The sequence below is a fragment of the Scyliorhinus canicula genome, chromosome 14 (assembly GCF_902713615.1).
Source record: "Scyliorhinus canicula chromosome 14, sScyCan1.1, whole genome shotgun sequence".
Classification (NCBI taxonomy): domain Eukaryota; kingdom Metazoa; phylum Chordata; class Chondrichthyes; order Carcharhiniformes; family Scyliorhinidae; genus Scyliorhinus; species Scyliorhinus canicula.
The window spans coordinates 57,325,653-57,338,171 of NC_052159.1; the positions used below are offsets into that span (position 1 = coordinate 57,325,653).

The 12,519-nt window shown below is 42.1% G+C and overlaps 1 protein-coding gene across 1 annotated transcript in view; it reads right to left on the minus strand.

Annotated features, from left to right (window-relative positions):
- Positions 1-12,519, minus strand: part of parp4 (poly (ADP-ribose) polymerase family, member 4) — a 260,543-nt gene that overhangs the window by 189,117 nt on the left and 58,907 nt on the right. Inside the window, 1 exon segment of the mRNA XM_038818701.1 lies at positions 5,845-5,982. Within this exon segment, the coding sequence (XP_038674629.1) occupies positions 5,845-5,982 (138 nt within the window).

A 12,519-nucleotide genomic window follows, 5' to 3' on the forward strand; every position in this document is an offset into this window, starting at 1 on the left:
TGTCCAGTACGAGTAGTCACGTTTCTAGGCCAGTCTAGGGCTGATAATTTCTTAACGAAAACTGTTTTTCTAATTAAATTGGCAAGCGATGGAATGGGAAATTGGCAACAATATATTTAAATACATATATCTCTTAAATTGATGGACAGACAGTTGGCCGAATTGAGTGAATTATGAATTAATTAAAGCCAATCAGAAGTAAAAAGGCCACACCTTAAGGTAATTATCCTTGGTGTCCTTGTATGCCGATGATGTGTTGTTATACATGTCGGAACCGAGTACGTCGATAGGACGAATATTGGAGCTGCTTTGAGTGTTTAGGTCTTTCTCGGGGTACAAACTAAATCTAGACAAGAGTGAGTATTTTGTGCTGTCTCGGCCGGGGGGGGGGGGGGCTCCGCAGGTACAACATTTCTAGTTTGGTGGGGATAGTGAAAGGTGAAAGCTGATCTGGAAAGGTGGGATGGTGTCCCTCTGTCTCTGGCGGGTCGGGTACAGGCGGTTAAAATGAACGTGTTGCTGCAATTTCTGCTTATCTTTCAATGCCTGCTGATTTTCCTGCCAAAGGCTTTTTTCAGAGAGATTGAGGGAAGGATTACGTCGTTCACATGGGGAGGGAAGGTGGCCAGAGGTAGAAAGGTGCTACTGCAGATGGGAAGGCAGGCAGGGGGTTTGGGTCTTCCGAACCTGATGTATTACTACTGGGCGGCGTATGTGGAGAAGGTGCGGAGCTGGGTCAGAGGGGTTGATTCCCAGTGGGTCAGAATGGAGGAGAGTTTGTGCAGGGGGTCGGGATTGAAAGCACTAGCAACTGCGCCGCTCCCGATAGCCCCAGGGAAATACTCAGGGTAATAATAGCTTCATTGAGAATTTGAAGGCAGTTTCGCCAACACTTCGGAATGGGGGCAGGGTCAAGGGAAATGCCGATTCGAGGGAACCACAGATTTGAGCCAGGGAGGTGGGACAGAAATTTTCGGAAATGGGAGGAGAAGGTGATTAAGACACTAAAAGATTTGTTTCTTAGGGGTCGATTTGGAGGACTGAAGGAGCTGGCAGCGAAGTATGGGCTGGAGCAGGGGGAAATGTTTAGATACATGCAGGTTCGAGATTTTGCCAGAAAGGAGATACATAGCTTCCCGGTGGAGCCGGCCTCCACATTGCTGGAGGAGGACCGGAGAAGGGGGTAGTGTCAGCGGTTTACGGAGCTATTTTGGAAGAGGAGAAGGCACCACTGGAAGGGATCACAGCAAAGTGGGAGGAAGAGTTGGGAGAGGATATGGAGGAGGGCTTCTGGTGTGAGGTGCTCCGGAGAGTAAATGCCTCCACCTCGTGCGCGAGGTTGGGGCTGATAGATCTGAAGGTGGTATACAGAGCACACCTCACGACAGCGAGGATGAGTCGATTCTTTGAGGGAGTGGAAGATGTGTGTGAACGTTGCCCGGGGGGGGGGGGGTCACGTTTATATGTTTTGGTTCTGTCCCAAGCTAGAGGATTATTGGAAGGAGGTTTTTAGGTCATTTCTAAAGTAGTGCACGTGAAACTGGACCCAGGACCCCGGGTGGCCATATTCAGGGTGTCGGACCAGTCAGGGTTGGAACTGGGTGCGGAGGCAGTTGTTGCAGCCTTCGCCTCGTTGATCACCCGAAGGCGGATCCTCATGGGTTGGAGAGCAACCTCTCCACCCTGTGCCCTGGGGACCTGTTAGAATTCTTGACTCTTGAGAAGGTTAAGATTGAACTGAGGGGAAGGATGGAGGGGTTCTACAATTCATGGGCATTATTCATTATGCACTTTCAAGAACTGGATAACATCGAACATTAGTTGGGGGGGGGGTGTTAATGGTGACATTTGTTTATGTGAACATGTGGACTAATGTTTGGGGTTTGGTGGGAGGATGGGATCGTTGTTATTGATATGGGGATTGACATATTTGTTGCTGATTATTGTTTATTGTTGGTGGGTGTAAATTTGGGGGAAAATGTGAAAATGGAGGAGAATAAAGAAATATTAAAAAAAAAGATAACCACCTCCTTAAGAATCACTTACTGGGCTGGAAAAACTCTTTCCGGAATCACCCTATCTATATTTCTGAAACCTATTTCTTTGCTGCTTGCTTTTGCTAATTGGCATCTTTCTTTTGTTTAAATCACTTAGACATTCATAGAATTTACAGTGCAGAAGGAGACCATTCGGCCCATCAAGTCTGCACCGGTTCTTGGAAAGAGCACCCTACTCAAGGTCAACACCTCCACCCTATCCCCATAACCCAGTAACCCCACCCAACACTAAGGGCAATTTTGGACACTAAGGGCAATTCACCATGGCCAATCCACCTAACCTGCACATCTTTGGACTGTGGGAGGAAACCGGAGCACCCGGAGGAAACCCACGCACACACGGGGAGGATGTGCAGACTCCGCACAGACAGTGACCCAAGCCGGAATCGAACCTGGGACCCTGGAGTTGTGAAGCAATTGCGCTATCCACAATGCTACCATGCTACACTTAGTTAGGTTATCCTGTGTATTATGATTTGAAGAGTTACCACGATCTGTAATTGAATGAAAACTCAACTACTGTATTCGTTAAAGACAATCAATCTGACTAGCTTGCTGCAGGGCTAGTTGGAACTTCCTAAATGTTGTATTGAAAATAAGGTTACTAGTGGCACAGCTGACAAATAAAGTACAAGTGGACTTTGCCAAAAAGCACAGACTTGACCTCTGTTATTTGAGAACTGAGAAGGGATAACGGATATCCAGGGTTCCGAATAGACACAGAGATCCATCAATAGGTTTTATGCTTAAAGCTGCTAAGTCGAAGATGAAGGGATGTGCTCAGAGGAGGGGCATGGCCAGTACGGCTACATAGGGATATTATTAAAGAAATATTACTGGAGAAATTAATGTGATTTACAGTCAACAATTCCTCTGGATGCTTACGGGCAGCACAGTAGCATGGTGGTTAGCATAAATGCTTCACAGCTCCAGGGTCCCAGGTTCGGTTCCCGGCTGGGTCACTGTCTGTGTGGAGTCTGCACGTCCTCCCCGTGTGTGCCTGGGTTTCCTCCGGGTGCTCCGGTTTCCTCCCACAGTCCAAAGATGTGCGGGTTAGGTGGATTGGCCATGCTAAATTGCCCGTAGTGTCCTAAAAAGTAGGGTTAAGGGGGGGTTGTTGGGTTACGGGTATAGGGTGGATACGTGGGTTTGAGTAGGGTGATCATTGCTCGGCACAACATCGAGGGCCGAAGGGCCTGTTCTGTGCTGTACTGTTCTATGTTCTATTGGTTGTTATCTTCCAGAATCCACTACATTCTAGAACTTGGATTGGCAGGTGGCAAACATAACTCCACTATTTAAGAATGGAAGGAGAGAGAAAATAGGAAACTATAGATAGAAGATAGAACAGTACAGCACAGAACAGGCCCTTCGGCCCTCGATGTTGTGCCGAGCAATGATCACCCTACTTAAACCCACGTAACCCGTATACCCGTAACCCAACAATCCCCCCATTAACCTTACACTACGGGCAATTTAGCATGGCCAATCCACCTAACCCGCACATCTTTGGACTGTGGGAGGAAACCGGAGCACCCGGAGGAAACCCACGCACACACAGGGAGGACGTGCAGACTCCACACAGACAGTGACCCAGCCGGGAATCGAACCTGGGACCCTGGAGCTGTGAAGCATTGATGCAGCTGACCTTACATCACTAGTAGAGAAAATGCTGGAATCTATTGTGAGGATCATGGTAACTGAGAATCAAATGACAATTAGGTAGTCAACACAGATTTACGAAAGATAAATTGTGTGCAACAAATTTGTTGGAAGTTTTTTGAGGATTCAACTAACTGGGCAGATAAGGAAGAAACAGTAGATATAGTGTATTCTGATTTTCAAAAAGCATTCAATAAGGTGTCAAACAAGAAGTGGTTACATCAAATTAGGAAATTAAATTGTGTGGGGGGGTGATACATTAACACAGATGAGGATAGTTGAACAGACAGAAAACAAGAAGTAGTCATAAATTGGTTATTTTCAAGTTTGCAGGCTATAACTAGTGGGGTATTGTAAGGAGCAGTGTTTTGGTCTCAGCTATTAACAATCTATAACTAAACAAGTTAAGGATTGTATCAAATTGAAAGGAAGGACATACACCGTTGTTGGAAGTATGCCAGAGGTTAGGAAAATTTTAGAAACCAATAGATGATTACAAGAAAGTATGAAAATGGTTTGAGAGTTAACTAGCAAGAACAGACAGTAAGAGATTCTACAAGTATAGAAAAAGGAAGAGCATTGCTAACATAAATGTGGGTCCCTTAGAGAATGAGATTGGGGAATTAATAATGGAAAACAACGATATGGCAGAGACTCTGGACAAGTATTTAGTACTTGTCTTCATAGGAGAAGACACTGAACGTTTTTCAATAACAGTAGAAAATCAGGAGGAAAAATAGGGAGGGGGAGGAGCTTAAAATTATCATCATTACTAGCAAGGAATACCAGGCAAACTAGTGGAAATAAGGCTGACAAGTTATAGATCATAGACTCCCAAGAGTGCAGAAGGAGGCCATTCAGCTCATCACATCTGCACCAGCTCTCCGAATGTGCACCTAGGCACACTCTCCCGCCCTAAACCCATAACCCTCTAACCCAATTTAACCGCTGGACACTAAGGGGAAATTTAACTTTGGCCAATCCACCTACCTGCATTTCTTTGGAACGCGAGAAGAAACCGGAGCACCCGGTGGAAACCCACGCAGTCAGGGGGAGAATGTGCAAATTCCACACAGGAGTCCACAGGTCCTTTGGACCTAATGACACGCATCCTAGGGTCGTATAAGAGGCGATTGCAGAGACAGTGGATGCTCTGACACAGAGTTTTATAGCACAGAATGAGGCCCTTCGGCCCATTGTCTCTGTGCTGGCCATTGATTGTAACCTTCCAAAATTCTCTAGATTCTGGACTGGAAAACTGTAAATGCAATTTCTAAATCAAGAAAGGATGGAGACAAAAAGTAGGGGATTACAGGAATCTAAGTCTAACATTTGCAATTGCAAAAATACTGGAATCCATCATTAAGAAAGCAATAGCAGGACAATTAGAAAGTCAGAAAACAATCAGGCTGGGTCAACATATTTTTAGAACCATAGTATTCTAACATTGCAGAAGGAGGCCATTTGGCCCATGAAGTCTGCACCGACGCTCCGATAGAGCACCTCAGCTAGGCCTGCTCCCCCACCCCTTCCCCAAAACCCCACCCAACCAGCACATCCCTGGACATTAAAGGGCAATTTAGAATGGCCAATCCACCTAACCTGCACATCTTTGGACTGTGGGAGGAAACTAGAACACCTGGAGGAAACCCACGCAGACATGGGAAGAAAGCGCAAACTCCACACAGACAGTCACCCAAGGCCGAAATTGAACCCCGGTCCCATTTTGTGGGACATTGCATTCTGAAAAATGTATTAGTGCTCTTTGAGGATGTAACGAGCAGGGTGGATAAAGGAAAAAACAGTAGATGTGTATTTGGATTTCCAAAAGGCATCAAATAAGATGCTACATAAAAGGTTACTGCACAAGAACCCAGAGTTTCCAGAGTAATCATACTGGACTCTAAACATTAATTCTATTTCTCTCCCCACAGATTCTGCCAGACCTGCTGAGTTTTTCAGCATTTTCTATTTTTACTTATGATGGACCAGTTAGTCTTTTTCATATAAATGGTTCGTTCATATTTTATTTACCAACAGTAAAAACCTATTAGATTCACAATGGCTGATGCAAATAAACAGTACAATTATATAAAATGCACAAGTTAATTAAACTCTCACTTACCGAGACAATATACCAACAAAGTTGCTCCCAGAAGAGGCATGGTACAATTGCTGATTATTGCCAAGTTGGCTTTGAAAATTTTGAGATTCACTTAGTCGAGCAACATGAAAAATTTGCAAGATTTTGACTGAACAAGTACTGGAAAACAAAAACAAAACCATCTGTAGATATATCCAAGTTCAGAACTGTATATTAAAAAACTCACTGCAATTCAAGTAGAGGAAAGTGATTAGAGTAGGTTATATTCAAACACACTATTACAGAGATGTTCATCTTTCAATACACAAGGAATACTATTTTACCAATTTATAATCATTGACAGTTGAAAAGGCAAGGTCCAGGAGAGGTCAGTGTCCCGAGGGATTTGTGGGAGGGTCAGTGTCCCATTGGGGTGGGGGGGGGCTGTCAGTGTCCCGGGCGTTGGGAAGGTTGCTATCAGTTTCCCGGGGGTTGGGAGGGTGGGTAAAGATCCCGGACGTTTGGGGGGGGGGGGGGGGGGGGTGTCAGTGTTCCGGAGGTTTTGGGGGAGGGGGCAGGATGTCAGTGTCCCGGGGTTTGAAGGCGGGGGGGGATGTCAGTGTCCGTGGGGGGGGGGGGGGGGGGGGGGGGGGGGGGGGATGTCAGTGTCCGGGGTGGGGGATGTGTCAATGTCCCGGGGGTTTGGGTGTTGTCAATGCCCCGGGGGTTGTGGGGTGTCAGTGTCCCGGGGGTTTGGGGAGATTTAAAAAAAAGAAAAAAAGAGAAAGACAAGGCCCACAAAATTAGTTAAATGTGCAATTTTACCATGACTACACTTTGTTAACACTAAACATATCAAAACAGTCTCCATGTCTATTACCTGATACACGCATCAAACAAAATCTAAAATCCACAAACAAAAGCCAAATATTACACATTATTTCTGGGATTTGGGACCGCAATCAAAAATTCTAAAGATTAATCAACTATTAATATTCACCATGAGAAAACATTATTAAATAACCTCACAAACTGAAGCTATTGTATTCAATTCAATATCGTGAACTCGAACATCCTACATCTTCACCGCATATTGCCCTCATAATGCATCTTTAATTCCTACTGCTCAGTTTTCTAGTTGCCTGCTTTTGTTTGATACAGAGCTTCCACACATTTTATGCCATAGTTTTATTAATACAAACGTTGTATCCTCTCAAGCAGTGGCGGACTGGCCAAGGTGTCAGCTTGCCCAATGGCAAGTGGGCCCCTGATGAAGTGGGCCCCCTATGTCAATAAAAATGCAATAAAGAAACAAACACAGACAACTGTTTTAGTAATAAAAAAGGAAGAAGAAAAAAAAAGAGAACAGGACACAAATAAGCAGTGCATTAAAAGGAACGAAGCAGGGGAGGTAGTGGGAGGATGTGGAATAGGGGGGCCCGGGTCGGGCATAATTAAGGAAATTCCATGTTTTCAGCAAGAGTGTGTGAATTAAAAGATAAAGTTACAATTCGTGATTTGAGATGGTCGGCAACTTCAAAGGATATCAAGCAGTAGTCTTGGTTCAGCCGGTACATCGGTCCGGGGCCCGGAGCCCGGAGAGCCAAGAAGGGGCCCGTGAATCTCTGAAGGGCCCTTAAAAATTATAATTAATTAGATAAATAAATCTCCAACTTCTTTCCTGAGATTTGTATTCTAACTTAATAAAATATAATTGTTTTTAAAAAGAGCAATACCAAATAAAAATGCAATAAAGAAACAAACAAATAATCACTCAGTGTATGAAGGAACGAAGCAGTGTTAAACGGATGTGAAAAAAAAGTGGGGGGAGGGGGCTGGTTCATCTGGGTCGGACATAGTTGGAAATCCACGTTTTCAGCAAGAGTGCGTGAATTTAAAGATAAAGTTACAGGTCGTGATTTGAGATGGTCGGCAACTTGAAAGGATATGAAGCAGTACATAGGGTCGTGAGGTCACCGAAAAGGAGAAGCGGTACCTTTGACCGTGAATCATGAGGTCAAAGATATTGAAGTGATAAGCCATGATCGGTAAACTCAAAGGGTAGCGACTTGTAACACTACACTGGTATCAAACTGGACATGTTAACTTTGGTCGTGGGACCATTCTTAATGTCTTACTATAGTCGGACCAAACTTCTAAGTTTCAACAGTTGTCTCAGTTGCTTGCTGGTGTGAACACTGGACAGTGGATTATCTCCTCTTCTGAAGCTGCATAGGCCACAGTAGTATTGACTAATGAACATAGCCTATTGAAGTGTAAGTAAGTTATTTTATATTTTTTATCAAGTAGGGGTTTATCTGGCGTTCCTTCAAATTATTCTCGCAATCATCAATATTCATTTTTCCCAATGTGGGCTATTTTTAATTAAGTTGTTATTTCAGGAATATTACCCCTACCAGCATGGAAAAGAAAAAGCATAAATCTGGGTCACTAAAACGCAAAGAACAAAAAGAAGCAGAAAAGAAGGAATCAGCCAAGCGATGCAGGCCTATTACAGAGTTTATAATACCACAAGCACAATCCACATCAATGTCCAGTTCTGCAACAAATAATCAAGAAGCAAGAAACAATGCTCATGGTGATGATGCAATGACATGCAAGTTACAAGAACAGAGAAGAGCTACTTTGAATGTAGAGACAAATACAAGTGCATCCATTACTAATCAACCCAGGCCCAATATTTCTTCTGGCTTCCTTGTTCCGGTATCTGTACTGCCTGTAGTTGCAACATCTGAACACATAGCTTCAACTAGTGACAGGGAATCAAATATTCCTTCAAGCATAAATGACTTGGTTTCTGAAGCACATCCTGTAAATGAACCTACGCAAGAAAATGAAAGATCAATTACTGGAATCTTCCAATATCCATCACGAGCATAGCTAAAACAGTTTTTTGCTGAACATCCACTTTAGCCACTTGATGATCTGCCATTTGATGCTCGTTTGTATGAGAGGAAAATTATGAATGACTCAGTCCCAAGAAAATGGTTAACATATAACAAAGAAAATAGATGCTTATATTGTTCATACTGCTTAGCCTTTGAGTTTCCCAACACTTGTAATCCATCACCCTTTGTACGTGGTTTTAGTGACTACAGGCGTATTAGCCAGAGCTTGACTTTACATGAATCGACAACACATGTCAGAAATGCTCAGCAATATATCAGTGTGGTTAATGATGGCACCTTAGATAAATTTTTTGCAGCATCACTAATTAAAAGGAAAGAAGAAGTATTGAAGCAGAGAAGTATTGGCATGAGGATTATAGACATCATAAAGATGTTAGGCAAGCAAGCACTTCCTTTTCAAGGTCACAGAAATGAATCGGCCTACACTCTAGATAATGAGGTTCTGAATCATGGCAATTTTTTAGCTACAGTGCAGTTGATGGCAAAATATGACCCCATTATGGCAGCTCACGTTTCTGCAGTGCAAACAAGTCTAAACAAAGAATCAAACGATTAGAGCAACAAGGAAAGGCTCAAAGTAAAGGCCGTGGTGGACTTGTCACATACCTGAGTAAAACAACTACTGTATAAACATGTTAATCAAAATTCTGAAGAATATGATACAAGAAAGAATTAGTCATGAAGTTTCTCAAGCAAAATATTATTCTATTCAGGTTGATTCAACACAAGATAATTCATCCATCAATCAGTTTAACATTATTATTCGGTATGTGCTTAAAGGTATTATCTGTGAGCGACTACTTTCAGTTGTGCCAAGTAATGATGGTACAGGACAGGGACTTTTTGATCTATTGATTGAAATATTACAGCATCTTAAAATTGACCCCCAAAATGTTTATCTGATAGCACAGATGGCGCTGCAAGGTACCATGGCCAGTATAATGGTTTACAAAGTAAAATTGCTGATGTGTCTGATCAACATGTTCATATATGGTGCTATGCCCATGTCTTGAATTTGGTGATAACTAAAACAACAAAATATTGTGTGCCTGCAGTTTCTTTTTTCAATTTGCTCCAGAATATAGCAACTTTTGTGAAAGCATCATACAAGAGAATGGCTGTATGGATAGAAGTTGTTGGAAAACATCTAGGACAAGAAAAAAATGAAATGATTAAAGCTAATTGGTGAGACCAGATGGTCAGGAAAATCCAATGCAGCAACAACTATATTTGGACGTTTTGATGATGCCGCTGCCAGTACTTTCGTAAATCTATTGACATGCTTATCAACGATACAAGATTCAGAAAAGTTTGATGCAAAAACAAAACATGAAGCAAATGTTTTAGTTCAAAGTCTTCTAAAGTTTGAAACCATATTGACAGCATTTACTTACTTGTATATATTTGAAACTACAACCCCGTTATCAAGTTATCTACAGACAAGTGGTTTAGATATGTTTACTGCATGGAGGTTGGTAGATTCAGCTACAACAAAGTTGAAGGAACAGACAAGAACATTTGATAAAATTCACAGCAAGGCTTTGGAATTTGTAAATAAATGTAATGACAGGATTTCACAGATGAATATGGATGAAAATCAAACATTGGAAATTGATGCGTTGGAAACAGCATTGCCAGTTAAGAGGCAGAGGAAGAAGAAAAGAATGGCAGATGAGCTTATTGATGATGAAAGAAATTCCTCAGATTCTCTAGCTGATTTTCGAGTAAATGCGTTTTAACCTAATAATGGATCGCATTGTCCAGTCACTAGAATCACGCTTTGTACAACACAAACAGTTGTATAAAGATTTGTCCTGCTTGGACCCAGCAAAGTTTAAAACTATTGCAGAGAAGGGCCTTGAAGATGAAGCATTGGAAAGTATTATTAAGCTGTTTCCACAAATCAGCAAAGATCAAGTAATATTGGAATTGTTTTCTTTTGCTTCAAACTTTGAAGCATTAAAGCTATTGCTTAATGATGGTGAGAATATGGATTCCAGTTGCAACAATTGTAAAATTTACAGCACTTGCCCATCGTGTGTACTAAAAATTCTGGCATCCAACAGACTTCATGACAAGGCATATGATAACCTTTATGAACTTTATAAAGTCATCTTCACACTATCAGTTACTCAAGTCCAATGTGAGAGGACATTTTCAAAGCTAAAGATCATAAAGACAAGGTTAAGAAATTCGATGTCTGAGGAGAATTTGGAATCATACATGTTGCTATCCATTGAAAAGGAATTGTTAGATGAATTGGATGCAGAAGGAATTATTGGCAGATTCGCACAATCATCTAGCGAACACAAACGATTGCTCTTAATATAGTGGACTGCATGCAATGCTCTATTGTGCTTTTGAACTATCTGTTAATGTGTAAATTGTGCAGTGAACTATTTAAAAATATCAACCAATTACTTAAAATTAAAAAATAAAAATTAAAAATTCAATTATAACATTCTGTATTTACATTTGGTATCTACTGCCAGTAATATGTACAGTGCATGTACACTGTAATTACTAAGAAATACACATTGTTTCCACAAAAATTTTAATTGCACCCTTTTCTCCATATGTATTTTTTGAAAATTTTATTTATTCGTTATGAAAATTAAATGATAGCATTGTAGTTGTGGGTGGGCCCCCTTTGTCTCCTGGCAACCAATATTTTTAGACCCAGTCCGCCACTGCAAGTAAGTGATAGATGGAGAAGAATGCTGAAGAACGAAGGAAGCACTGTTTAATGTATTTTTTAAATGATGATTGTTGTCAATGAGGAGATGCCAGCTGACTGGCAAGGGGCTAAATTCATGCTACATTCAAAAAGATACAAGCACAGATCCATTAGATTTACAAAGAACAAAGAAAGAAAAGTACAGCACAGGAACAGGCCCTTAGGCCCTCCAAGCCTGTCCCGATCATGATGCCCTGACAAAAAACAAAACCTTATTGCCCTAACTCGGTATCTAACCCTCTATTTCCTCCCTATTCATGTACCCATCCAGATGCCTCTTAAATGTTGTTAATGTTCCTGCTTCCACCACATCCTCTGGCAGTGCGTTCCAGGCACCCACCACTCTCTGCGTGAAAAACTTATCCCGCACATCTCCCTTAAGTTTTTCCCCTCTCACTTTGAACCTGTGCCCACTTGTAATTGACACTTCCACCCTTGGAAAAAGCATCTGCCTATCCGCCCTGTCTATGCCTCTTATAATTTTGTAGACCTCTATCAGGCCTCCATCTTTCCAACCTCTCCTCATAATCAACACCTTTGAGACCGGGCAAAATCCTGGTGAACCTTCTTTGCACTCTCTCCAAAGCTTCCAGGTCCTTCGATAATGTGGTGACCAGAACTGCATGTAATACTCCAAATGCGGCCTAACCAAGTGATAGATTACATATTTATTGATTTACTGATTCCTTTATTGATTTATTTGGGACATTTAAGAATTGATGCAGTATATATTTTTTTAAATGTTTTTTTTTGGATTTTTGCAGAGAATATATTTTGCTGTTATTTACACAGGATATGATGTATCTATATATACATAAGTGGGCCTCCGTTCGTGCCTTCAAGGCACTTCTGGAGGGCAATCATCAGGTGGGTTTGATGCCGGTCTTGTCCCTCGCTTCTCCCGGTCGGATTTCGCCGCCGTTGTCTTCTCGTGCGTGCTGCCGCTTTATCTGGCCCTCCTGTCCTCTGCCTGTGTTCTCCTTTTTCTCTGTTCTTGTTGTATTCAGGTTGGTTAACGCTTCCCTGCCTAACCCGCCCCCCCTGGCTTTC